Source organism: Aotus nancymaae, unplaced genomic scaffold (genome assembly GCF_030222135.1).
Source record: "Aotus nancymaae isolate 86718 unplaced genomic scaffold, 86718_ANA_hifiasm-v0.15.2.pri h1tg000048l, whole genome shotgun sequence".
Classification (NCBI taxonomy): domain Eukaryota; kingdom Metazoa; phylum Chordata; class Mammalia; order Primates; family Aotidae; genus Aotus; species Aotus nancymaae.
In genome coordinates, this window is record NW_026988462.1 from 19,757,135 (window position 1) to 19,784,002 (window position 26,868).

At 42.1% G+C, this 26,868-nt stretch overlaps 1 protein-coding gene across 3 annotated transcripts; it reads left to right on the plus strand.

Moving 5' to 3' along the window:
• Positions 1-269: 269 nt before the first annotated feature.
• Positions 270-5,466, plus strand: SPRY2 (sprouty RTK signaling antagonist 2). Of its 3 annotated transcripts, none has more exons than XM_012445363.3 (2): positions 270-782; positions 3,684-5,466. In XM_012445363.3, exon 2 carries the CDS (start codon positions 3,735-3,737, stop codon positions 4,680-4,682), a length of 948 nt encoding a protein of 315 aa, XP_012300786.1. In that variant the 5' UTR covers positions 270-782; positions 3,684-3,734; the 3' UTR covers positions 4,683-5,466. The 3 variants fall into 3 exon arrangements, with proteins under 3 accessions (XP_012300786.1, XP_012300789.1, XP_012300788.1); XM_012445366.2 differs by lacking the exon at positions 270-782 and adding an exon at positions 1,170-1,533; XM_012445365.2 differs by lacking the exon at positions 270-782 and adding an exon at positions 1,540-2,651.
• Positions 5,467-26,868: the final 21,402 nt, after the last annotated feature.

Consider the following 26,868-nt stretch of genomic DNA (forward strand, 5'->3'; position numbering starts at 1 on the left):
CCCGCGGAGCCAATGAGCTGGGACCGGATGCGATATATCCTCTGGGACAACAACTGCTCTGTTCCGCCTCGGATCCACATGACGCCATTTACTGCTGCCGCGGCCGCCGCAGAGCTCCCTGCCTCCTCCGGAAAGGCGAGGGCGCAGGCCAACGGCGAGCCCCCCCCGGCCGGGCCCCAGACCCTCCTCCTCCTCCTCTTCCTCCTCCTCCTCCTCCTCCGCATCCACCGCCCCCGCCTCGGCCTTGCTGCCTCGCCTCCACAACGCCCAGTCTGCACCGCCGAGAGCTGCGCGCCGCAGCGCTAGCAGAGGAGAGGGGCCGGCGGAGCGCGCAGCGCCCAGGCCCCCGCGCCCGCCCGGCCCGGCCCGGCCCGCGCCCCCGCGCCGCCTCCGCTACGACGCGGCCCCGGCCGCACCACTTGGCGATCTGGCTTTAGGTTCTCTGTGAGGCCGTTTTCTTTTCCCATTCGCTCATCTGCTAGGAAAAAGGACTTGCCGTTGGCGCTTCGGCCTCTTGTTCATTGAGAAAAAAGAGGAAATACTCCGCGTGCGCTTCCAGAAGGGGGGTCGTCTCCAGCCCCGAACCCCGGAGTGTTCATCAGCAGGGAATTTGGCTCCGAATTTTCCTCTTGTTTTTTCTTCTCCTGCCGATTGCTCGGAAGTTGGACTGAAGCAGAGATTGGAAAGAAAGGAAAAAAGTTTGCATCGAGACTGGATTTATTTGCACATTGCAGAAAGAAGAGAATCCAAGGGAGAGGGGTTGGTGCAAAGCCGCGATCACGGTGAGGCACGTTTGGCTCTTCCCCTCCTGGCGCCGTGGCCGGCGCGTTGTGGGCAACATGGAGTAGGTGAAGCCGGACCGGGAGTTGGGTCCGTCTTTCCCCGAGCTTCCCTGTCTCAAGTCCCGCAGGGTCTCCCTGAGGATCCGGGGCGCTGCCCGCGGACCTGTCTCTGGGCTCGGGCTCGGCCTGCCTCTGCGGGGACTTGTGTATGCACCGGGTGAAGGGTCCCCGGAGGGCGATCCCGCGCGCCCCCGCTCTAGGGGGTTGGGACGGAGGACCGCTCGTCTGAAGCCAGCTCCCAGCCGTGCACTGTCCGCGAATTCGGCGCTGAGAGCGGGAGAGGGAGAGAAAAGCACTTTGTGTTTCCCAGGTCGCCTTTGCAGGCGCCCGCATTTCTAACCTGTTCCTCTTCTCAGTGGAAGGCAAAGTCCGGGGTGAGGCTGTCCCTAGGCGGGGCGCCGGTGGGACTGGGGGACGCAGGTTGCTCACCTCGACCCCGAGGGTGAGAAAAAGGCAGAGTGCCGGGTGGAGGGAGTCCCCGCCTCTGCTCCGTGTGGACAGTCTAGCCCGGAGCGGGTGGGAGCGTCGCCCTGCCTGGCGCCGGGTCTCTGCGGTTCGGAAGTGCAGCTCTCTCTCTTTTCCGTCCTTCGTGGTCAGCCAGGGTCACACTTATTTTATTTTTGGAAGCTCGGTCTGACCCAGCGCAGGAAGAAAGTCATCAAATGGTCGCGATCATTTCCATTACCTGAAAGTAGGTGGCAAAAGAAGCAGTTTTGTATTTCCTTTTGTTGTTGCTGTGTTTTAATTTGGAATCTTACGTGTTTTTTACAAAGCAGTTTCTGCGTCCGTTTGCCCCACCCTAGAGCTGAAGTTCGTTCCCCCTAATCCTTAGTCTGATCACACACTGTTCTTAATGGGGGTTTCAAAGCACTTTCAAAGGGGAGGGGGGACTGGGAAAGAGAAGAGGGGCGGAGGTGGTGAGTGGAGCTTCGAAGGAGGAGGCCAGGGATCGGATCGGCAGAAATCACTTAAAAAATAAAAATAGAAAATCCTCCTTTTCTTCCAAAGATGCTACTTTGACTGCAAGCAAATCTGCACCGAAAGTTACAGCTTGGGGAGCTGGATCCTGCGCGCTCTGAGTGAGCAGTGGGGCCCTGGAAAATGCCCTTTTTAAAAAAAGCATTTTTTCTTTCACTTTAAGAAATATGATATCTTTTTTTCTCTCTCTCTCGACCCGAAAGGAGATAGGCGTGTGCAGATCACAGGCAATGCCCACTTCGGTCAGTGCAGTGTGTGCGTGGGTTGGACTTGCGCGTCCCGGCTGCGTGTCTCAGGCAGGGCTTTGGAGCTTGCGGTGTCGGGGTGGGAAACCTGTGCCGGATGTCCGAGGGGCTTTGCAGAAAACCTGGCAGTGGGCGGCGTGACCTCTGCCTGGGGGCGGAGTGGCTCCTTGGGGCTGGAAAGCAGTTCTCTTGAGTTGGGGGAGATCTTAGCTGGGGAGAAGGAGGCGGGGGAAGTGTGCTCCTGCATTTCGTGACACGTCCCCTTCGGAGGCGCCCGCGGCCCCCGCCTGCCTGTGAGTCTGGGGATCGTAAGCGGAGGAGGGGGGGGTTACCCTGGCCCTTGGACAGCGTCAGTCCGCCTGGAGAAACGTCCCCTGGGGATCGGCTGTGTCCCACCTGCTGGGGACGGTGTTGGGGCGCAGAGAGGCGTTAAACTAAGTGAAAGCAAAGGGCAGCGTTGTCCTCTGCCGTTCTTTGGAGGTGAGGAGATCCGGTTTCCAGCTCTGCCTTGCTCCGAATTGGGAGACGTTTGTCACCTGCCTTGTTCGCTGTGGCCTCTATTCTAAAGAGCGGAGATTGGATAAAGGTCCACTTTTGCATGTTTTATACTTTTTATTGTCATATAGGCTTGAGAAAGGGGGTGATCCTTTTGAAATTTAAGAGGGACTGCAATTTAAAGAATTCCTTGACAATGCTGGGTGTGAAATGTGACATTTGAATTTTTAAAACGCTTTTCTGGTTATTATCACTTCGTTTGTGTTCTCAGTTAATTTTTTGAAAAAGAGAAAAATAGTTGAGCTTTTGACATGCTTTATTTCTGAAATAGGGAGAACAACCTTTTAGCTGCAGAATCCAAGGTGGTGTTCTAGGCTAACAGACTGTAAAATACTTAATTCTCAAGTGGTTAAGAGTTGAAAATAAATTCTTGTCTTCTTGTTTATTGTGTAAGTTTGCTTTAATGTGCTTCTGGCACCCAATAGGATTTGATTTGCTTTTAGTTCTCTAACTTTGTGCTACAGTACAATTAATAAAAAATGGCATGATTATTGTAAAATTTATAACTGTTCTTGGTGGGCATTTTACTTTTCTGCATGCCATATCCATTCTACCGAGTTTGAAAAAGTTACAGAATACCGGGTAAGTCATATAGTGTTTGCTGTAAAAGCAAAAGCTAACAACCAAGAATCTTCTAGGCTGCATTATTAATGCTTAAGGCAAAACGACCATGAGAAATGGAAACCTATTTCACATTTTGAAAGGATTTTCAACTTCGGAAAACTTTGGTAGTGTTATATTCCAGCAGTACTTTCTTGCGATTTTTACATTGAACCTGAACCTTGCAAACTGTATGTTTATTTGAATAAGGAATTCTTACTTAAGTGACTCAAACAAAGATCAGCTTTGTGTTGTTGTACATCACAGGATTACAGAATTGTCAGTAGCCAGCCATAATTTTTACTTTTGGGTACATGCGTCGTTGATCATATGGCTAATACCTCCCCACTGTCATTCCATTTAAAATCCTGTTTCTCTAGGGAAAGTGAGGAGTGAATTCAGGTGGGCGGAGAGTGGGAAGTATCTTAGAGTATAAACCGTTCTTTCCTCTTGGCTTCCTCAGGAGTTCAGATGTGTTCTAAGCCTGCTGGAGTGACCACACTTCCAAGACCTGATGGAGGCCAGAGCTCAGAGTGGCAACGGGTCGCAGCCCTTGCTGCAGACGCCCCATGACGGTGGCAGACAGCGTGGGGAGCCCGACTCTAGAGACGCCCTCACCCAGCAGGTACATGTGTTGTCTCTGGATCAGATCAGAGCCATCCGAAACACCAATGAGTACACAGAGGGGCCTACTGTCGTCCCAAGACCTGGGCTCAAGACTGCTCCGCGCCCCTCCACTCAGCACAAACACGAGAGACTCCACGGTCTGCCCGAGCACCGCCAGCCTCCTAGGCTTCAGCACTCGCAGGTTCATTCTTCTGCACGAACCCCTCTGTCCAGATCCATAAGCACGGTCAGCTCAGGGTCGCGGAGCAGTACGAGGACAAGTACCAGCAGCAGCTCCTCTGAACAGAGACTGCTAGGATCATCCTTCTCCTCCGGGCCTGTGGCCGATGGGATCATCCGGGTGCAACCCAAATCTGAGCTCAAGCCAAGTGAGCTTAAGCCACTAAGCAAGGAAGATTTGGGCCTGCACGCCTACAGGTGTGAGGACTGTGGCAAGTGCAAATGTAAGGAGTGCACCTACCCAAGGCCTCTGCCATCAGACTGGATCTGCGACAAGCAGTGCCTTTGCTCGGCCCAGAACGTGATTGACTATGGGACTTGTGTATGCTGTGTGAAAGGTCTCTTCTATCACTGTTCTAATGATGATGAGGACAACTGTGCTGACAACCCGTGTTCTTGCAGCCAGTCTCACTGTTGTACACGATGGTCGGCCATGGGTGTCATGTCCCTCTTTTTGCCTTGTTTATGGTGTTACCTTCCAGCCAAGGGTTGCCTTAAATTGTGCCAGGGGTGTTATGATCGTGTTAACAGGCCTGGATGCCGTTGTAAAAACTCAAACACAGTTTGCTGCAAAGTTCCCACTGTCCCCCCCAGGAACTTTGAAAAACCAACATAGCATCATTAATCAGGAATATTACAGTAATGAGGATTTTTTTTCTTTCTTTTTTTAACACACATATGCAACCAACTAAACAGTTATAATCTTGGCACTGTTCATAGAGAGTTGGGATAGTCTTTGCTGTTTGCGGTGAAATGCTTTTTGTCCATGTGCCATTTTAACTGATAGGCTTGTTAGAACTCAGCTAATGGAGCTCAAAGTATGAGATACAGAACTTGGTGACCCATGTATTGCATAAGCTGAAGCAACACACACACTCCTAGGCAAAGTTTTTGTTTGTGAATAGTACTTGCAAAACTTGTAAATTAGCAGATGACTTTTTTCCATTGTTTTCTCCAGAGAGAATGTGCTATATTTTTGTATATACAATAATATTTGCAACTGTGAAAAACAAGTTGTGCCATACTACATGGCACAGTCACAAAATATTATACTAATATGTTGTACATTCGGAAGAATGTGAATCAATCAGTATGTTTTTAGATTGTATTTTGCCTTACAGAAAGCCTTTATTGTAAGACTCTGATTTCTCTTTGGACTTCATGTATATTGTACAGTTACAGTAAAATTCAACCTTTATTTTCTAATTTTTTCAACATATTGTTTAGTGTAAAGACTATTTATTTGAAGTTTTATTATTTTATAAAAAAGAATATTTATTTTAAGAGGCATCTTACAAATTTTGCCCCTTTTATGAGGATGTGATAGTTGCTGCAAATGAGGGGTTACAGATGCATATGTTCAATATAAAATAGAAAATATATTAACGTTTGAAATTAAACTGAGCTGTTTTGTCTTCTTTTATCTTTTGTTTCTTTCAAGTGTAAGAAAGTGCATTTTATGTTAAGGGTAACATTTTAGTGAAATGGTTCATCACTTTTCTATAGAATTATTTTATGATTGCTACTTTAAAGTAAGCTGGATTTGATGATTTTTCAGAGACAATTCCAGCAATCAAGAGCTAACAACATTTAACTTACCTATCTGTACTTAACATAGGAGAGCTTATTTTAGCTATATCATTGTTCTTGTTCTATCTCCCCATTTTTTTTTTTTTTGGCCAGATTTGCTGACTTCTTTGTTTTGTTGAGGTTTTGTTTTTAAAAAAATTTTTTGAACTGATTTATAAGGGAGACTTTCCTTAAAAATTAACAGTAGACTTTTTCTTTATATACAGTATCAAGGATTAATTCCATGAGGATAATTTATAACTAGTAAAATGAGTTTAGCTCAACAAATATTTATTGAATGTCACCTGTGTCTCAGACATGCAGTACTCACAGGTGAGTTCTTATAATTAAGGCAAAACGTATTTTCTTAACTTAGCTGATCGTGGCAGTGTTTGTTCCACTCTGAAATATCATCATTTTACCAAATTCCTTATGTTAGAAAAGACACAAAAATAGAAAATTTGCTTTGATTCAGGTATTCAGTATCATAAAATTTGATCCAATATTGGTCTTACTCAAGACCAAAAAGGCCAATTTGAGACCCTGACTTATTTAATCAAATTATCCAGAAAATTGTTAAATTTTGCTCTGGGGAAAAGATGCAGCATGTCAAAGTCAGTGTGCTTGGAGTTGTCTTTTAGAAGCAAAGGTGCAGCAAGCTGCTGCAAGCCCATCTTGACAAATATTAGGTTTTAAGTCACTTGATTAGTCACTTTGTGGCTGACGATTTTTTTTTCCAAAAGTGCAAACTTTTGCTGCCAAGAGTCACCGGAAGTCTAGAAAATAATTTACCTGTCATTATTGTTTAATCTCTTGTTTCCTGTTCTGAGGCTCCTGCCTGTTAGGTTAAGTCTTAGTACAGGTTGTCTTCTGTTTTATTTTATAAAATTGTCTTTCAAGGAACTATATAGCCTCCTACACTAAGACATTGCTCTAAGGACCTTCAATTTCCTCTGACTTCCTCCAAAAAACATAGGATTAAGTTAATTTAGAAAATATTTACTCTTAAGCTTCAACTTTGAGATACCAAATGTTTCCATTCTAACACTTAAAATTTGACCCTGGTGGTCTGAAAAGGAATTTGGTTGCTGGAAAATAGGGTAGGGTTTCTTATTCATATAAAGCACAAAAATCTTGACTAATTAGGTTTATTCATCAAAAACTGCCACATGCATTGACAGAGCTCTTTTTGGTATAGAAATTGTGAGTTAAATTTTTTTTTCCACTGTATAAGTGACTTTCAAAGTATTCTTAGGCAAATTGCATCAGATGCCATTGGGTGTTTATTGAAAATGTAAGAACCTCTCCCATAGTTACTGAGTCAGAATCTGATGGTGTGGCCTAGGAATTAGCATTTTTAATCATTCTGCAAGTGATTATGTGCAATATGGCAACTACTGACTCAGGAATTGCTTTCTAATTCAGTTTTTTAATGGATTCTGATCTCAAGTGTAACTCATTGGTTTGAATATAGAGCATAAAGTGATAGTCAACTGAAATTGGAAGAGGATTTGAAGTAAGTGTATTAAGTCGGGATGAAAATAATTTGTTTAAAGATAAATAAGAAAACTGGAGGCCAGGATGGTGGCTCACTCCTGTAATCCCAGCACTTTGGGAGGCTGAGGCAAGTGGATCACTTGAGATCAGCAGTTTGAGACCAGCCTGGCCAACATGGTGAAACCCCATCTCTACTAAAAATACAAAAATAAGTGGATGTAGTGGTAGGCGCATCTAATCCAAGCTACTTGAGAGGCTGAGGCAGGAGAATCGCTTGAACCTGGGAGGTGGAAGTTGAAGTGAGCCGGCATCATGCTACTGCACTCCAGCCTGGGCCTGGGTGACAGAACAAGATTGTCTCAAAAAAAAAAAAAAGAAAAAAAAAGAACGTTGGACTTCTCAAGAAGCTTCTAACTAACCTGTTAAATGTTGACTTTATCCATATACCAACATAGGATTAATTTTCAAAATATGGAATTTGAAAATTTATATAATTTTCAGTATATTTCAAAATATATTTATATCTGAACAGATTAAAAACAGCTGGTACTCAGGGCATTAAAAATAATAAAAATAATTAATTTTATTTATTTTTTATGTTATTTTTTAAGATGGAGTTAGACTGTGTTGCCCAGACTAGAGTGCAATGGTGGGATCTCAGCTCACTGCAACCTCCTCCTCCCAGGTTCAAGCCATTCTGTCTCAGCCTCCAGAATAGCTGGACTACAGGGGCATGCCACCGTGCCCAGCTAATTTTTGTACGTTTAGTAGAGATTGGGTTTCACCATGTTGACCAGGCTGGTCTCGAACGCCTGACCTCACATGATCCACCATGCTTGGCCAAAAGTACTTTTTTTAATGTTGCAAGTTATCACGCTTGGGAAAAAATATGGAGGAATAACCTCAGTTTCTTAATATCTATTTAAAGTTCATAAAAAATTATAATACGATAAATTTCTAATCCAATGGCCATTATTTTGATATGATAGAGTAAAATTATGATAATGCAAACATAACTGCTAAGCATTTAGGGGAATTTTAATACATTTTTGTGGTTTCTTGCTTTTTAATTTCTTTTAAACCTGTGGATGCTCTATATTTGAGATTCATTTAAGAATGACAACTTGATTGTTGTTACTTAAAACATTCATTTATGTGTTTTGAGGAGGAGATTTTAAGGCCCTGCCAAATTTCTGCCATGTTGTAGCTTGCTCTGGGGATTGTGAAAAAAGAAAGCCAAAACCCAGGGAAGTATTCTCAACCAAACTTTTTGCATAACTTCTTTCTTCAGTACACTCCTGTCTCAAGGACTACTTGACTCCAGGATATATAAGTTAAGGTACTGATGATGTCAGATAAATGAATTTGCTCTTGCACAGTGCTGTAAGATATTTGATAGGCAGTTGATGGGTTTGATGTAATTTATTAACTTTTAAGCATTTAGGTCAAAATTTTCAAAGGTTTAATGGTTTTAGAGTTTCACTTGAAGTCATACCCACAATTGGCCATTTGTCTTCCTCTCCTAAATGTGCACAAGGACCAGGGTATAAACACAGAAGTTTTAGCTTTGAAAATGGGCTGAATTATACAGATCAAAAACAAGACTTTCAACTTGTGGAGAATATTTTACACTATTTTCATAAAGAAAACATATAATAGTAGGTTATTAATTAGTCACATCATTGTATCAATATCCAGTCTCTGGTTTGCAATATCCATTAAGGTAAAAGTCATGTTAATTTCTATTTTAATGTGGTCTAATGCCTTACTTCTTTATGACATACTAAGGTTGGGTCTCCACTGAGTGAAAACCAGATTAGAATTTTAACAAGGCCCATCTGATTTGACCTAAAACGGATCATCAGAGTAAAGCTATATACCTGGAGTATTTCATCACAGGTTTGGCCATTCACAAGAGGATAAGAGTCAAACTGTATATGTCTCATACTGTAGATTTTATTTGGATGCCACACTGCCACTTCCTTTTCACCACAAGAGACAACCATGTGAATAATGAGAGGCAAAATGTGAATACAACTGATGATACCGCACCTCTGGTCAAAATTAGACTTAACACATTCATTTAATTTATAATCAAAGAAGAACAAAGAGATATATAGCAATAGGGGAAGAAATTAACATTTAAACTTTTTCCATGCCTAGCAAATGTTTTACATTTTTATTTAATACTCCATTTTGATTGGCTTAAATAATTTTTAAAAGTCAATCTTATTTGGCAACTCATACTTTTTTTTTTTAAATAAACTATTAAAGGCGATTAGAAAGAAGCCTTGGCCTCTGGCTTGGCTAGATGGGGCATGTAAGGCTTCGGCATAACTTATGAATTTATGTCTGAAAACAGCTGCTAATACACAAAGAATAATAAATAATTTGACTTAATACAAGGACTCACTTGGAAGAGAATTTGGGCACCAAAATATTTATAATTGCGTTTCACCTTAAATAGTTTTTGGATGCCTACTGCTTACAAATTACAGGGCTAGTTGCTCTAATGCAAAAGCAAAGAGGTAGCAACTCTAATGCAAAGGACTTATAACAGAAGCATAAGCAAGATACTATGAGAGTACAGAAATTGAGGGAAAAACACTGATGCATTCTTGTTAACTGGTTTGATCACCATGTCTTTGCAATGGTTTCAGATACTTAAACACCTAGAGTTTTTGCTAAGACAGTTGCAACAGAATTAGCATCACTCACTAAATAAAACTATGTTTACCGTGCTCATATTCACATCCTAAAACGAATTGTAGAAGTGTTTAATGAATATGTGAACAACTATATGTTGGTATGTTTATTCTTTTTTTTTTTGAGACGTAGTTTTGCTCTTGTTGCCCAGGCTGGAGTGCAATAGTGTGATGTCGGCTCACCACAACCTCTGCCTCCCAGGCTCAAGCTATTCTCCTGCCTCATCCTCCTGAGTAGTTGGGATTAAAGGCATGCACTGCCATGCCCACCTAATTTTGTATGTTTAGTAGAGATGGGGTTTCTCCATGTTGGTCAGGCTGGTCTCGAACTCCAGGCCTCAAGTGATCCATCTGTCTCAGCCTCCCAAAGTGCTGGGATTACAGGTGTGAGCTACCACGCCCCACCGCTGTTTATTCTTAATTTTGAGATTCATGATTCACTAAAACCTTCCCTTAAAAAATACAAAAAAATACTTTTTCAAGATGTAGAACTAAGAAATAAGTTGAAAAGATCTGTCTATTCTTGTTCTTCCAGTTCTTGCTGGAATTTACCTTTTGTTATTAACCCATAATTTTAGCTTGCTTCTGTACCTAGAGAAGGATGAATCGGAAATAATTAAGTTGGGGGGTGAAGAAAAGTGTAAGTGATATTGCGAAAAGAAGTGGTTGAGCTTTGGAGCAATGCTGCCCTTGCCAAAAAACACCTGAGACCTGGCTGCTCAGGTTCACCTGGCTCTCAAAACCTATGTGGCCCTCTCCAGTACCTAGGCCAATGCAACTTTTATTTTTGGAATGGTTTTTTTCTCCAAATAATATCTAGTTTATTGACTTGCATCAATAGTGTTTACAGTCAAGCAGGGTTCCAATAAATATCATGTTTGTATCATCTCTCATTTCTTCAAATTCCTAATAGGCATAGTGCTTCCATCCTGGCCTCAAATGCAGATTTCCTCCCCCAAAGTAGTCATAAAATAGCCAAAATATATCTGTAGCTCCTCACACTAGAAGGCTGCTCCTGAGATTCCTATTAGAAAGTCATCTTTGGCTGGGCACGGTGGCTCACGCCTATAATCTCAGCACTTTGGGAGGCTGAGGTAGGTCAATCACAAGGTCAGGAGAGCGAGACCATCCTGGCTAACACAGTGAAACCCCGTCTCTACTAAAAATACAGAAAATTAGCCAAAAATGGTGGCGCATGCCTGTGGTCCCAGCTACTCAGGAGGCTGAGCCAGGAGAATCGCTTGAATCTGGGAGGTGGAGGTTGCAGTAAGCCAAGATTGTGACACTGCACTCCAACCTGGGCAACAGAGTGAGACTCTGTCTCAAAAAACAAAAACAAAAACAAAAAAACAAAAAAGTCATCTTTATACGTTCAGAACAGCATTTAAGTTTGCATATCTAATGGTCACTGTGAACGTTATGAAATCTAGTGACCAAGTAGCCTAGCATGTATCAAGCAACAGCACATACAAAGCCTTTGTTTAAATTAAATACCTGCTCTGTTGGCAAAGCTAATGGCTAGAGTCCCCCAAGAGATGTTTGTCTCTGACCCATGACTCTGGTAGTGAGAAACTGACTCCAGGAGCATGGGCAACCACACAATCAACATTTGCATTGAGGTCTAGATGTCACCTGGACTCTGACCTACACCATTAGGATAGAGCCTAATTGATTTAGTTTTGTTTGAACTGTAACTGTAAGCTTAAACTTCGGAAATGCTGAAAATGTAGATTCTTTTACAGAGTGTTGGTTTACTTCTGACCATCTGTGGAAAGTCACATGATGTGACCCTGATAATGTGTCATCTGGGTCTTTGCCCTTTTACACAGACAACCAAAACTATAGGCCCCAAGTGTAATTACTTGTCACCAATTTAATATTTATTGTGTGTTTGTAAAATATGGTAGGTGGAGAAAAAGCATTCATTGGATCTATGACTACCAACAAGCAAATGAGGAATGATTGCTCATGACCTTTGGAAGCTGATTATCTAGGAATTAGATTATAAATCTTAGAAAATGACTGGTAGCCTTGTCGGCTGCCAGCCTTGGGTGATTCAGTCTCCCCAGGGGACATTTGTTGAAGTCTGGAGACATTTTTGGTTTTCACTACTGGGGACTGGAGTGGAAAGTGACTGTCATCTAGTGGGTATAGGCCAGGGATGCTGCTAAACGTCCTGCAATATCCAGGACAACCTCCATAACAAGAATTATCCAGCCCAAGCCAAACGCGGTGGCTCACACCTGTAATCCCAGCACTGTGGGAGACCGAGGCAGGCAGATCACTTGAGGTCAGGAGTTTGAGACCATCCTGGCCAACATGGCGAAATCCCGTTCCTACTAAAAATACATAAAATTAGCCGGGCATGGCAGCGTGCGCCTGTAATCCCAGCTACTCGGGAGGCTTAGGCAGGAGAATCGCTTGAACCCAGGAGGCAGAGGTTGCAGTGAGCTGAGATCGCGCCACTGCACTCCAGCCTGGGCAAGGGGAGTGAAACTCTGTCTCAGAAAAAAAAAAAAAAATTATCCAGCCCAATATTTCAATAATGCTTAATTTGAGAAGCCTTCTGTAGCTGGGCTTGAGGCCAGCAGTTTAAGATTAGCTTGGGCACATAGAAAGACCCTGTCTTAAAAAAAATTAATTAAATTAAAAATCAGCGAGGTATAGTGGCATGCATCTGTAGTCCTAGCTATTAGGGCTACACGTGAAAAATTCTTCTATCAGAAAAATGCTCTATATCTGTAAAATATCTATATATGTCCAATACACCTACTTTCCTACAGTGCTTTAAGTTCATTCACCTTGGAGATAAGACCCTGTGCAAATGCTCTTTTCTATTACTTGTTAGCTAATACTTAGGGGGCCGAGGTGGGAGGATCATCTGAGCCCCGGAATTTGAGGTTATGGTGAGCATACAACAGAATAAGACCCTCTCTCTGAAAAAAAAAAAAAAAAAAAAAAGAAAATAGAAAACAAGCAAACAAACAAAAGAAACCGGCTATGGAGAAAGCTGAGAGAGTAGTGCGGAGAATGTTATATATTAACATATCCTTCCAATACACGGCAAGAAAGGCTGTTGGCTGTGTGTGAAAAAAAGAGGTCAAAGGACAGGTGGAGATTATTGTGACCATAACTTTGGAGTTTCCATTCTAAGTGCTAAGCCTCTAAAATTCTTCTATCAATCAGAGAAATGATCTGCATCTGTAAAGTATCAATATATGTGGAATACACCCACTTTTCTATAGTGCTTTAAGTGCATTAGCCTTGGTGACAAGCCCCTGTACAAATGTCCTTCTTTGTTACTTATTAGCTGTGTGGCCAAAGGCAAGTCACTCAGCTTTCCCAAGCCTAATGTCTTCATCTGAGAGATATTATTTCCTGCTTGAAAGGTCACTGTGAAGTGTGAAGAGATGTGTGTGAAATATTAGCCTTTGTGATTGATACAAAGTAAGTACTAAAGAAATAGTAACTATAACTTCATATTTCAGTGGAATTCCACCCCCTACTAGCTCCCCTTGTCAGGCACGGTTTTAACTACTGAAGGTGTAAGACATCACCTGCCTTCCTAGAGGTTGTCTATAGGACAACTATATATGTATTTACTATAGAGTATAAGAAACATGATAACAGACTTAAAATACATATGAAGAGAAAGTGACTAACTCTATCTTGGGTGTGGTAAGTGGGATCCAGCATACTTCTTAGAGAGGGTAATGTTACAAAGGGACTTGGATGACTTCCCAAAAATGAAGTGGTAGGTAGGAGTCCACAGACAGCCAACTGTGGATGAGAAGGATGAGAAAGGGATTTGTTCTTGAAAAAAAAGAAGAAAAAAAGTGACATGAAGCTAAAAGAACTAATAAATTTCAGATAAACATTTATTTATAAGAGATTTAAGTATCTAAAAAATGGCTTCTAATACTTACACACACATATATAAAGAGATGTGCATTTTTAGAGTTTGTTGATGTTATAAATGTTGTTTATTGATGTTTCTTACTGGTCATAAATTTGTTTTGAATAGCAAAACTTAGTCAACTGTCCCATAAAATTCACAAAACTTCTTTGTCGCCTAAAAAAACACAGAAGATGGGCTGAGCATAATGGCTCATGCTTATAATTCCAGTACTTTGGGAGGCTAAGGCAGGAGGATCACTTGAGCCCAGGAGTTCAAGACGAGCCTGGACAACATGGTGAGACTCACTCAGTCTCTATTTATTTTTATTTTATTTTTATAGAGACGGGGTTTCACCATGTTGGCCAGGCTGGTCTCGAACTCCTGACCCTGTGATCCACCCGCCTCGGCCTCCCAAAGTGCTGGGATTACAGGCCTGAGTCACCTTGTCCGGACAAACTAGTTTTTTTTTTTTTTTTGAGATGGAGTCTCTCTCTGTCACCCAGGCTGGAGTGCAGTGGTGCGATCTTGGCTCACTGCAACCTCCACTTCCTAGATTCAAGCCATTCTCCCACCTCAGCCTTCTGAGTAGCTGGGACTACAGGCATGTGTCACCACATCTGGTTATTTTTTGTTTTGTTTTGTATTTTTAGTAGAGACAGGGTTTCACCATATTGGACAGGCTGGTCTCAAACTCCTGACCTTGTGATCAGCCTGCCTTGGCCTCCCAAAGTGTTGGGATTACAGGCGTGAGCCACCACAGCCGGCCCTTGTGGTATATGTATATATATTTTCATTTATTTTAAGTTATTTGAAAACTTTTGGGGCAAAGATGAGCATAAATCTTTTTTTTATTTTTTATTTTTTTTAGATGGAGTGTTGAGATTACAGGCGTGAGCCACTGTGCCTGGCCTAGAATAAACCATTATAAGTAACAACCAATTTTTAAAAGTTGTATTATTGATTAAAGGTTTGTTCAGAAGCTCCTTTTTTTCAGCTCAGGAGTTCAAAATCCTGTCTCTACAAAAAATGTTTTAAAAAAATTAGCTGGGCATGGTGGCACATACCTGTAATCCCAGGTATTCTGGAGGCTGATGGTGATTGCTTGAGCCTGGGAGGCAGAGGTGGCCATGAGCCAAGATGCACCTCTGCACTCCAGCCTAGATCACAGAGCTAGTCTCAAAGAAAAAAAAGGCAGTTTTAAGATTGTAAAGATAGACTGGGCTCGGTGGCTCAAGCCTGTAATCCCAGCACTTTGGGAGGTTGAGGTGGGTGAATCACCTGAGGTCAGGAGTTGCCTGATCAACATGGTGAAACCCGTCTCTACCAAAAATACAAAAATTAGCAGGGTGTGATGACATGCACGTGTAATCCCAGCTATTCAGGAGGCTGAGGCAGGAGAATTGCTTCAACCTGGGAGGCGGAGGTTGCAGTGAGCTGAGATTGTGCCATTGCACTCCAGCCTGGGCAACAAGAGTAAAACTCTACCTCAAAAAAAAAAAAATTGTTAAGGTAGGTCTTTACTATTATTTATTTTATTTAATTTTTAATTTTTTGAGACTAAGTCTTGCTCTGTTGCCCAGGATGGATTGGAGTGCAGTGGCTCAATCTCAGCTCACTGCGAGCTCTGCCTCCTGGATTCAAGCGATTCTCGTGATTTGGCCTCAATTCTAAGGAACCTGAATGTCAGACTGAAGAACTCGTATTTCATCCTAATGCATCTTCCCAAATCTATTTTTGGCCCTACCATTTTTCCATTAATTTGTAAGAGGGATGTTTTCAGAATATATTCTAAGAATTTAGACCTTTGAAAAAAAATGTATGTGATGACTTCCTTTTGCTCTTTGAACAAAGTTCCAATTCTTTCAGTATCCATAAAGATCTGGTTCTTCCCTACCCTCCTCCTACCTGCCTTACACGCTCACCACAACTGCTCTTCCTTTTGTCTCTTCTCTTAGCTTCAGTCTCTTCGCTTTCCTCCACATGTCCTTCACAATACTGTTGTCTTTACCTAGAATCTCCCTTTCCTTAACCCTCATCCCACATCCATTCACCTGAAAAGCTTTTATTCTTCCCTCAAAACTCAGTAAAGGCTGGACATGGTAGCTCATGCCTATAATCCAAGCACTTTGGGAGGCTGAGGCGGGAGGATCACTTGAGGTCAGGAGTTCGAGACCAGCCTGGCCAACGTGGTGAAACCCCTTCTCTACTAAAAATACAAAACTTAGCTGGGCATGGTGGCGGGCACCTAAAATCTCAGCTACTCGGGAGGCTCAGGCAGAAGAATCATTTGAACCCCGGACACGGAGGCTGCAGTGAGCTAAGATCCACTGCTGCACTCCAGTCTGGGCAACAGAGAGAGACTCTGTTTCAAAACAAACAAACAAACCAAAAAAAAAAAAAAAAAAATTCAGTAAAAATATCATTTCCCCTGGAAAGCTGCTTCTAACCTCTAGTCCAGATTAATTAAGATCCCTCGTGGTTTGTGGTCATCTCCTTCAGTCTTTTTCATTCATGGCACGTATTAGCAATGCGGTTTAATTATCTGTGTGATTATTTGTTTAATGTCTTTGTCTCCATTGGACCTTTATTATTTGACTTACATCTGGATTCCCAGGACCAAGCCCATCACCTGGAACATAGGAGGAGTTCAATAAGTATTTGATGAATGAATGAATGAATTAATTAATTCAATAGAGAGTAAAGACATACTGATGCCATCTAAGAATGGAAGGGTATGAGGAAGTAGCTATTTTGAAAAACTCAGTTGATTGTTTGGTGGAATGAATTAGAAATGCAAGAATTGGTTAAAGGAAAACTTACCTTTCCCTTCCTTCTTCTCTAAAGTACTGGATTCATTGTCATTTGGGTGGGGCATGTGTATCATGTTATTGTTCTTATACATCTATCTTTCTACTGAACTGATGGTAAAGTTTTAAAAGACAGGAATGAGCCAAGCATGGTGACTCACGCTTATAATCCCAGCACTTTGGGAGGCTGAGACAGATGGATCACTTGAGGCCAGGAGTCCAAGACCAGCCTGGCCAACATGGCAAGACCCCATTTCTACTAGAAAATACAAAAATTAGCCAGACGTGGCGGCACGTGCCTGTAATCCCAGCTATCAGGAGGCTGACATACAAGAATTGTTGAACCCAGGAGGCAGAGGTTGCAATGATCTGATACTGCACCACTGCACTCCAGCCAGGGCAACATCTCAAAAAATATAATAATAACTAAAAATAAAATTAAAAAACAAAAAAGACCAAAAGTGTCTGCTGTCAGCATTCCTCTTTGCTCAGGGGAGTTTAGTCTTTGTTCTAGCAACACCTTCAACTGATGGAATGGGGATCCTCTACATTATGGAGGGCAGTCCACTTTACTTAAAGTCCACCCATTTAAATCATCCACAGACACACTCTCCTAGAAACATCCAAAATGTTTAATGTTTGACCATATATCTGGGTACTGTGGCTCAGCTAAGTTGTCATAAAATTAGCCATCACAGGCAGCAAGGATCTAGGGAAAGACTTGGTTCTTAATTAAGATTTTCTATCTCTTTAGATTTACCAAGACATTATAAATTAGCTCTGATGACAAGTGGGTGGGACTTCAATGAAGTGGGACACTAAGCTTCTTGTATTAAACAGAAAACCATATTCAAACATATTGAACATGCTTTTTTCTGAAAACTTATAAACTACCTATCAGAGCTGTAGAGGGATTTCTAAAAAAGCACCAACAATTTTTAATCTGATACAGTACAAACATAATAGCCCAAGTCAACTGACTTTGGAAATTTATAGATGGCATCTCACACTGGCGCCTCCATTTATTGAATAGCCTTGGGGTTGTTTCTTAACTTTCCTGAGCATCAATTTACTCCCATATAAAAGAGGGATTAAAAGTACTTTCTCATAGGATGTCTCATAATTAAAACTATGTTATATTACCACTGTCTTCTTTAAGTTGGTTTGTGTAATCCTCTGCAGGGCAAGGGATATTTTATCCCCAGCATCTTAGCACGTGCCTTGGATTGCAACATTTGTGGCATGAGTACATGCCAATGAACAAAGCACTTCATAAATGGCAGCTTTGGTTGACAGCCACTTCACTTTCATTGTAGGGTGAAGCAGGATATAAATAAAACCATCTAAGATTAAATGTCATTGGATATCAATGTACCCTTACTCTATCTTATTCCTGAGCTCTAGTCTCAGGTCTTAACATGAAAATTGAGGCTACATTTGATGAATCACAGCAAAATTTTTTTTTTTGAGATGGAGTCTTGCTCTGTGGCCCAGGCTAGAGTGCAGTGGCGTGATCTCTGCTCACTGCAACCTCTGCCTCTTGGGTTAAAGGGATTCTTCTAAGCCCCCCGAGTAGCTGGGACTACAGGCACATGCCACCATACCCACCCTGCTAAATTTTGTAGTTTTTGTAGAGACGGGGTTTCACCATATTGGCCAGGCTGGTCTCGACCTCATATCCTCCCACCTCGGCCTCCCAAAGTGCTGGGATTGCTGGCATGAGCCACTGTGCCTGGTCATTCATAGTCATAATTCTTTACATTTTATGGCGTAGTACCATATTATTGACTTGTGGGTTTCACATCTTTTTTTTTTTTTTTTTTTTTGGAAACAGGGTCTAACTCTGCTGCCCAGGCTGGAGTGCAGTGGCATGATGTCACCTCACTGCAGCCTCAAACTCCTGTGCTCAAATGATCCTTCCACCTCAGCCTCCTGAGTAAGTGGAACTACAGGCCATGTGCCACAATGGCTGGCTAATTTTTGTCCTTTTTGTAAAGACAGGGTTTTGCCATATTGCCTAGGCTGGACTTGATCTTCTGAGATCAAATGGTCTGCCCACCTCATTCTCCGAAAGCACTGGGATTACATGCATGAGCCACTATGCCCACCCCATTGTCTCATTTCGATTTTTGATCCTCACAACCCTGATACATGTAAGACAGATATTAATATGCCAATTTTACATAAGAGGAAATTGGAGTTTCTGTAGACGACAGAATTGCTCCAAATAACATAGCATGCAAATAAAAGTATTCTGACTGAAGCCCAAACTTTTGATTCCAAGACCACTGTTCTGATTGTATTATAGTTGTTTCCTTCTATCTCTGCTTACAGAGAAATAATTCTTAAATGCATTCTTGGTTACCTGATGATGTTTCTGTTCTGTCATTTTTATACCTGGGAAACCATGTGCTATTTAAAATTGGGTTATTCTAGCCTGGTCATGGAGGATGCTTGTAATCCCAGCACTTTGGGAGGCCGAAGCATGTGGATCACCTGAGGTCAGGAATTAGAGACCATCCTGGCCAACATGGCAAAACCTCTTCTCTGTTAAGAATACAAAAATTAGCCAGGCATGGTGGTGTGCACCTGTAGTCCCAGCTACTTGGGAGGCTGATGCATGAGAATCACTTGAATCTGGGAGGCAGAGGTTGCAATGAGCCAAGGTTGTGCCACTGCAACTCCAGTCTAGGCAACAGAGTGAAACTGTAAAAAATAAAAAAATAAAAATTAGGCTATTCTAAGCTAAGCCAGCTTCTTGTATGAGTTCTACTGTAATTTTGGTTGTCGGAATTGTCATCACCATTGTTACTATTCTTTCAAGTCTATTGAAAAAGTAGTCTACTACTACTATTAGTAGATCATATCCAGTTACTTCTCAGCAATTTTAATCCTATAAAATAATGAAAGAATACATAAACCTTCTTATTTTCAATACATAAATTGCTTGATTTGGAAACATATCTAAAGGGAAATCCATGAAAATATATTTCCACTGGGCACAGTGGCTCAACGCCTGTAATCACAGCACTTTGTGATGCTAAGGCGGACAGATTACCTGAGGTCAGGAATTCGAGACCAGCCTGACCAACATGAAGAAACCTTGTCTCTACTAAAAAATACAAAATTAGCTAGGCATGGCGATGTGTGCCTGTAATCCCAGCTACTCAGGAGACTGAGGCAGGGGAATTGCTTGAAGCCAGGAGGCAGAGGTTGCGGTGAACCAAGATCATTCCATTGCACGCCAGCCTGGGCAACAAGGCAAAACTCTGTCTAAAAAAATATATTTCCTATCCCTTCTATGTGTTGCATTTTAATGAATCACAAGTGAGAAAGTAGTTGAAGAATCTATGGGAGTTTTCTCATATTCCTTAAATTTAATAATAATTTATTTAATGTTTTACACAAAGGTTGCCATTTAATTCCCTGGTCAATTATCATTTAGGAATGAATCCTTTTATTTTCATTGATATGCCTATTCCTAATAACTATGAAATGTAATTATTTTATGGCTGTTCTAATTAGATAAATCTAAAAATAGAAAAAGCTGGGAATTTAAAAACTAAACTATTAATATTAAATTTCACATTCTATTTGAATTCCATAGAACTGGCTAATGTAAGGTTTCCCCGGGAATGTACTGGAGTTATCATTATGAACCTCCCAAATTCTAGGTTGGTTACTCCTGTAACTCTCTTTTCTCTCATTTAGGAAAGTAAAAGATGCTAACCTGGTAAGTGTGGTAGATTCGATTTAATTGTTTTCATATGTTGCCTGTCTCACGTAGTGTCAAACTCTAAGATTCACATCTGTAAATGCACTTACCAAAAAAAAAAAGAAAAAAAAATATGTAAACATTTTCCAAATTCAACAGATTTGCAGGTGCATTCAGATATATATGATTACTATCTGCTTGCACCCTCACTCCTCATCTTCCCTGCCCCCCCAAAAATAAATAAGTCTCCTTTGCTAGGGCTATGATTTTACTGACTTATTTTTACAGAAAATTTCTTACGCATACTTTGAAGGAAGAAATGAGGCAAGAATTTGACTTAAAAGACCAAACTTTCTCTTAGTTACCTGCTTAAATCCTTGGAAGCAAGCCTAAACTTTAAGTAGCAATTTAAACAGTAAATAAATTCTGCTAATGGCTATTAGATTGCTAGCTAGGGAGATTAGTATAGGGAGCAATTCTAATTAAATAGGGAACACTGAAGAGAGCTGAAACGTTTCAAGAACAGATTGTGTCTCCCATGCCTCATTAGGAATATAAAATCAGCTTCTATTGTGAGAAGGACAATCTTTCAAAAGACTGCTCTTTTGCCATAAAGAGGTTACATAACCACCATTTTCAAATTTTGCCTTTCTTTTTTAGTAGCAAAGGGTATTTTTATTGCCCAAATCCAATTAAAATCATGCTAAATCACCATGTTGCATTTTAAGTTAACAATGATTTATCTCCCATTTAGACACATTGAAAGACTGATCTCAGCCACTGTAGCAGAATTCAAGAACTCTGATTCTTCCCGCCCAGTGGTTCTTAGACAGGGCAGAGAAGAATTGATGTCAGGCTGATTCTGCCTTCTCGTTACCTTACCTTCTTTTGCCAGAGCTCTCACATCTTGCAGCATGCTAGGTATTATTTTAAACCAAAGTAGAGAAGAAAATGAGAGTAGAGTAACTAAGTAATAGACTTGGTTTGCCTGACGGTCCATCTTATCAATTTAGAATTTAATTGCATAATGTATTAAATAGGGCAACTGAGTTGTGAGATTTTTTTTGTCCTTTTCTCTACAAATGTGAGTTAGCACTAGTTCTACAGGCATTGCCTGGAATCTTTGACCCTTGTTTATTTTGCAGGTATTAAAAACATGAAGCATTTAAAAGAAGAGAAAATTTAGTTTATTTCTTCCTTTTTTGTTGTTTTTGTTTTAGAGGCAAGGTCCCACTCTGTCACCTAGGCTGGAGTGCAGTGATACAAAGAAGACTCACAGCAGCCTCAACCTTACCAGCAAAGCGATCCTCCCTTTTTTTTTTTTTTTTTTTTGGGACGGAGTTTCGCTCTTGTTACCCAGGCTGGAGTGCAATGGCGCGATCTCGGCTCACCGCAACCTCCGCCTGCTGGGTTCAGGCAATTCTCCTGCCTCAGCCTCCTGAGTAGCTGGGATTACAGGCACGTGCCACCATGCCCAGCTAATATTTTGTATTAGTAGAGACGGGGTTTCACCATGTTGACCAGGATGGTCTCGATCTCTTGACCTCGTGATCCACCCGCCTCGGCCTCCCAAAGTGCTGGGATTACAGGCATGAGCCACTGCGCCCGGCCTGATCCTCCCATCTTAGCCTCCCAAGTAGCTGGGACTACAGGTGCACACCACCATGACTGGCTAATTTTTCTTTTATTTTCTTGTTTTTTTGTAGAGACAGGATTTCACTTTATCTCCCAGGCTTGAACTCCTAGACTCAAGTGATTCTCTCTCAGCCTTCCAAAGTTCTGGGATTACAGGTGTGAGCCACCGTCCCTAGCATATCGTCCAGGCTGCAGTGCAGTGGCGAGATCTCGGCTCACTGCAACCTCCGCCTGCCAGGCTCAAGTGATTCTCCTGCCTCAGCCTCCTCAGTAGCTGGGACTACAGGCACCTGCCACCACGCCTGGCTAATTTTTGTATTTTTAGTAGAGACAGGGTTTCACCATATTCACCAAGCTGATCTCAAACTCCTGACCTTGTGATCTACCCGCCCTGGCTTCTCAAATTGCTGAGATTATTGTAGGCATGAGCCACCTCTCCCGGCCTAGTCATTTTTAAATGTAGTGTAATCACAATCATTGAAAAGGAAAGCTTTGACACAGAAAAAAATCATCTCCAAATTTTTAAAACAAATTTCTAGGGGATCTCTCTCAGAGAGGAATGTGCAGGAAATGCCCGTGTGGCAGCCTCTGATCTAAGCATGAGGTAATGTGACCCTACCAGGTGTCTTAGCCTATGTCTAAGACGGCATCTAGGAAGAAAGGGCCAGATGCCTAGTTCTCTCCCCGTCTCTTCTTCACTGACCAATTCCTCACTTCCACTTTTCCACATAGAAGAAGAACAAATTATATTAAGTTTTGTCATAGATTATGTCAACATCTTCAATGTAGGTTGATCCTTTGCTGGGAATATACATGTGGGTAGGGAGCACACCTATAACTAAGACTCCTCTGACTCATTTTATTTATGGGTTTATTTGTTTATTTTACTAAGGGAGTAATTTCCTATAAAAACAAATAGTCACATTTATTTATTTATTCTACTTATTCACTGGTGCAGTGTCCCGGAAAGAACATGACCTTTGGAGTCTGAGATAGCTGAATTTGAGCCCTGCTCTGCCATATGAAAACCATGTGACCTTGGGTGAGTGTCTTAACCTCTCTGACTTTGTTCACCCTTATAGTAGAGGAAAATACTACTTACCTCTCAAGGTCTGTAAGAATTTGTGATAAGGTATATGCATTTCCAAGGACAGCACCTAGCTCATGGTGGCTGGTTGATAAAAGTTACTTCCTTTATATCTCCCACTTTTCTCTCAATCATTTTAACCTCTGAAATGACAGCCTGACTGGGTGAGGTGGCTCACGCCTGTAATCCCAGCACTTTAGGAGGCTGAACCCAGTGGATCACTTGAGGTCGGGAGTTTGAGACCATCCTGATCAACATGGAGAAACCCCCCCTCACTAAAAATACAAAATTAGCCAGTCTTGATGGCTTATGACTATAATCCCAGCTACTTGGGAGGCTGAGGAAGGAAAATTGCTTGAACCCGGGAGGTGGAGGTTTTGGTGAGCCGAGATCGCACCATTGCGCTCCAGCCTGGACAACAAGAGTAAGACTCTGTCTCAAAAAAAAAAAAAAAAAAGAAAGAAAGAAATGACAGCCTGTGCTTCTCATGATACCCATGGTTTTGGTTCGTCAGCTTTCGATTTGTGCATAAGGAAGACACTGGCTGACTAGTTAGCTGTCTTTTAATTCTCTTTCCCTTAGAGCGCCCCTTTCATCTTGCTCAGGAAAAAAGACTGTAATGAATGAAATGTGTCACCTCTTTTTGGGACTCATTGTTTCTCCTTCTCCCAGGGTGACCAGCATTTCCCTGAGTGGCTCAGCTACCAAGAAGGCAACTGAGACTAAACTCTGGGTGGACCTCAGAAAGCAGGTTTTGAGATGCTGAGGATGTCAGCATTAACTTAGGCATGATCACTGTGGTAAAGGATCTCCAAGCTCAAACAACCCTACTATCCTGCATAGCCTCTGCAAAATCCAGTCGATAAGAGTCTTTCCCTTTCTGTGATGTAATCATTGGGGTATGGCCTAAAAGAACAAATTAATGTTCCCCTACACTTGGGGCCAGGACTTTGCCATGCTCCATCAAGATGAGTGGCCAGGCTCTAGTACAATTAGACCTGCCACACATGCAAAGCAATGGTAGACCAGCATTCTGAATATAAATTGTTCGTCGAAAGACGATGGTAAGAATGTGTGCATCAGGGAAACTTGGAGGTTTTTTTTTGTTCTTGAGATGGAGTTTCTCACTCTGTCCCCCAGGGTGTAGTACAGTGGCACCATCTTGACTCACTGCAACCTCTGAAGTGAGGGTTCAAGCGATTTTCCTGCTTCAGTCTCCAGAGAAGCTGGGATTACAGGCTCCTGCCACCACGCCTGGCTAATTTTTGTATTTTTAGTAGAGACAGAGTATTACCATGTTGGTCCGGCTGGTCTCGAACTCCTGACCTCAGGTGATCCACCCACCTTGGCCTCCCAAAGTGCTGGGATTACAGGCATGAGCCACCATTCCTGGTCGGAAACTTGGAGTTTTGTGAGGCAGTTTGGCAGAGACATATTTTACAGATAAAATTCAAGTGAGCATTCATTTCTGCAACATTCAGCCTAATATGAAGCTGCAATAACTGTATTGGCTTTTCCTGTTTTCTCTCTCTTTTTTTTTTTTTTAGATGGAGTTTTGCTCTTGTTGCCCAAGGTGGAGTGATGGCGAGATCTCAGTTCACTGCAACCTCTGCTTCCTGGGTTCAAGCGATTCTCCGCCTCAGCCTCCTGAGTAGCTGGGATTACAGGCATGCCACACCCAGCTAATTTTGTATTTTTAGTACAGATGGGGTTTTTCCATGTTGGTCAGGCTGGGCTCAAACTTCTGACCTCAGGTGATTCTCTGACCGCAGCCTCCCAAAGTGCTGGGATTACAGGCGTGAGCCACTGCGCCCAGCCTTCCTGTTTTCTTACACACTCCTGCATGCTAGCTGCTGCTGCCATTACTGCAATAACATGAAGCTAGGCCAGGTGCGGTGGCTCAGGCCTGTAATCCCAGCACTTTGGAAGGCTGAGGTGGGTGGATCACGAGGTTAGGAGTTTGAGACCAGCCTGACTAACATGGTTAAACCCCATCTCTACTAAAAAAATACAAAAATTAGCTGCGTGTGGTGGCACATGCCTGTAATCCCAGCTGCTCAGGAGGCTGAGGCAGGGAGAATTGCCTGAACCTGGGAGGTGGAGGTTGCAGTGAGCCGAGATCGTGCCACTGTACTCCAGCTGGGGTGACAGAGTGAGACTCCATCTAAAAAAACAAACAAACAAACAAACAAAACATGAAGCTAAATAACAACGCTTCTTCCTAGAGCAGGTCCTATCCTGTAGGAGTTTGAAGCTTCTGAGTATAAATTGCTCATTGAAAGGCAATAATAATAATGTGTGTCAGAGAAACCAGGAGTTGTGTGAAGCAGTTCAGCAAAGAGGTTGCTTACAGATAATATTTCTGGACAAAAAAATGTCACCTCAAGAAAGGGTGCCTTATACAACAAAGCTGGCATGAGTACTTTGTTAGCACCTTGGTTGCAGGACTTTTACTCTGTAAAAAGGGCACTTGTGGGGCAGTCTTTCTCAGTGAGAGAATGTGGATTACAGCGACTGACAGTGAGGAAAACTGGATTCTGATCCTGATTCTGCCACTCTGTGTAACAGCAGGTGAGCCATTTCATTCATTTTTGCTCCTGTGAAGTAGGAGAATTGGATTAGTCCTACATGGTCACTAAAGTCCTTTCCAGCAACAATGGGCTCTCATTTGAGTTAAGGAAAAAGAAAAAGTAGAACACGGCAATAGCTAAACTCTTATATCATTTTTCTATCTAGTCACCAAGAAGCAACTCTTCTATTTTTTTAACCACTGCCATCATTCCAAATGTACTCTCAACCCTCTGTGCTCTCTGTGAATACAGGAAAATCAATTTTCAACACCGAGTGAAGAAATATCCTATGGAGTTCATTACACCAGATTTATATATACCATCAAAAGAAGGGTAAAGACAGGCTGATTGTAAATTTAAATAACATTTGCTCAAGTGAATAGTTCTTACTTAGAAAATAAACTTATATTTCATAAAACACTTTAATTTTTTCTTGAGACAGGGTCTCACTCTGTCGCTCAGGCTGGAGTATAGTAGAGCTATCTCAGCTCACTGCAACCTCTACCTCCCAGGTTCAAGCGGTTCTCTTGTCTCAGCCTCCCAAGTAGCTGGGTCTACAGGTATGAGCCACCATACCCAGCTAATTTTTGTATTTTTAGTTGCGATGGGGTTTCACCACTTTGAACACGCTGGTCTTGAACTCCTGGCCTCAAGTGATCCATCCATCTCTGCCTCTCAAAGTGCTGGGATTACAGGCGTGAGCCATCACACCCAGCCGAAAACACTTTTTATTATTCAAAAGTGCTGTTAATTTTCAAGAGGTAATAAAATTGTTTTCCTTATCAGTCAATAATTGTGTTTATTTTGTTTGTTTTTATTGAAGCTTATATTTCTGACCAGATTTCCTCTTTTAGCCTGAATGGTCTAGAGAAATTATTTATAAAATGAGGTGTGGCCCCTGAGAGGTATGTACAATGAATCATAGGCATATAGGAAGAACATACCTATTTTTTAATATTAAAAATAATTGTTCTTTTTTTTTCTTGAAACAAAGTCTCACTTTTTCACCCAGGCTGGAGTGCTGTGGTGCAATCACAGCTCACTGTACCTCTGCCTCAGCCTCCTGTCTCAGCATCCCAAGTAGGTACATGCCACCAAGGTACGTGCCACCAAGCCCAGCTAGTATGTGTATGTATGTGTGCTTTGTAGAGACAAGGTTTCAGCATGTTTCCCAGGCTGGTCTCAGACTCCTGGACTCAAGTGATCCACCTGCCTTGGCTTCTCAAAGTGTCATTCATAATTTTTATTACAGGGATATCTACTAGTGATGACAAGGTTGGCCCTTGTGCCAGGCATTCATGTGTGGTGAGCTGCACGGC

What these genes read in the sequence shown, in the direction of transcription:
- SPRY2 (XM_012445363.3), top strand. Translation starts at nt 3,735, where the DNA reads ATGGAGGCCAGAGCTCAGAGTGGCAACGGGTCGCAGCCCTTGCTGCAG.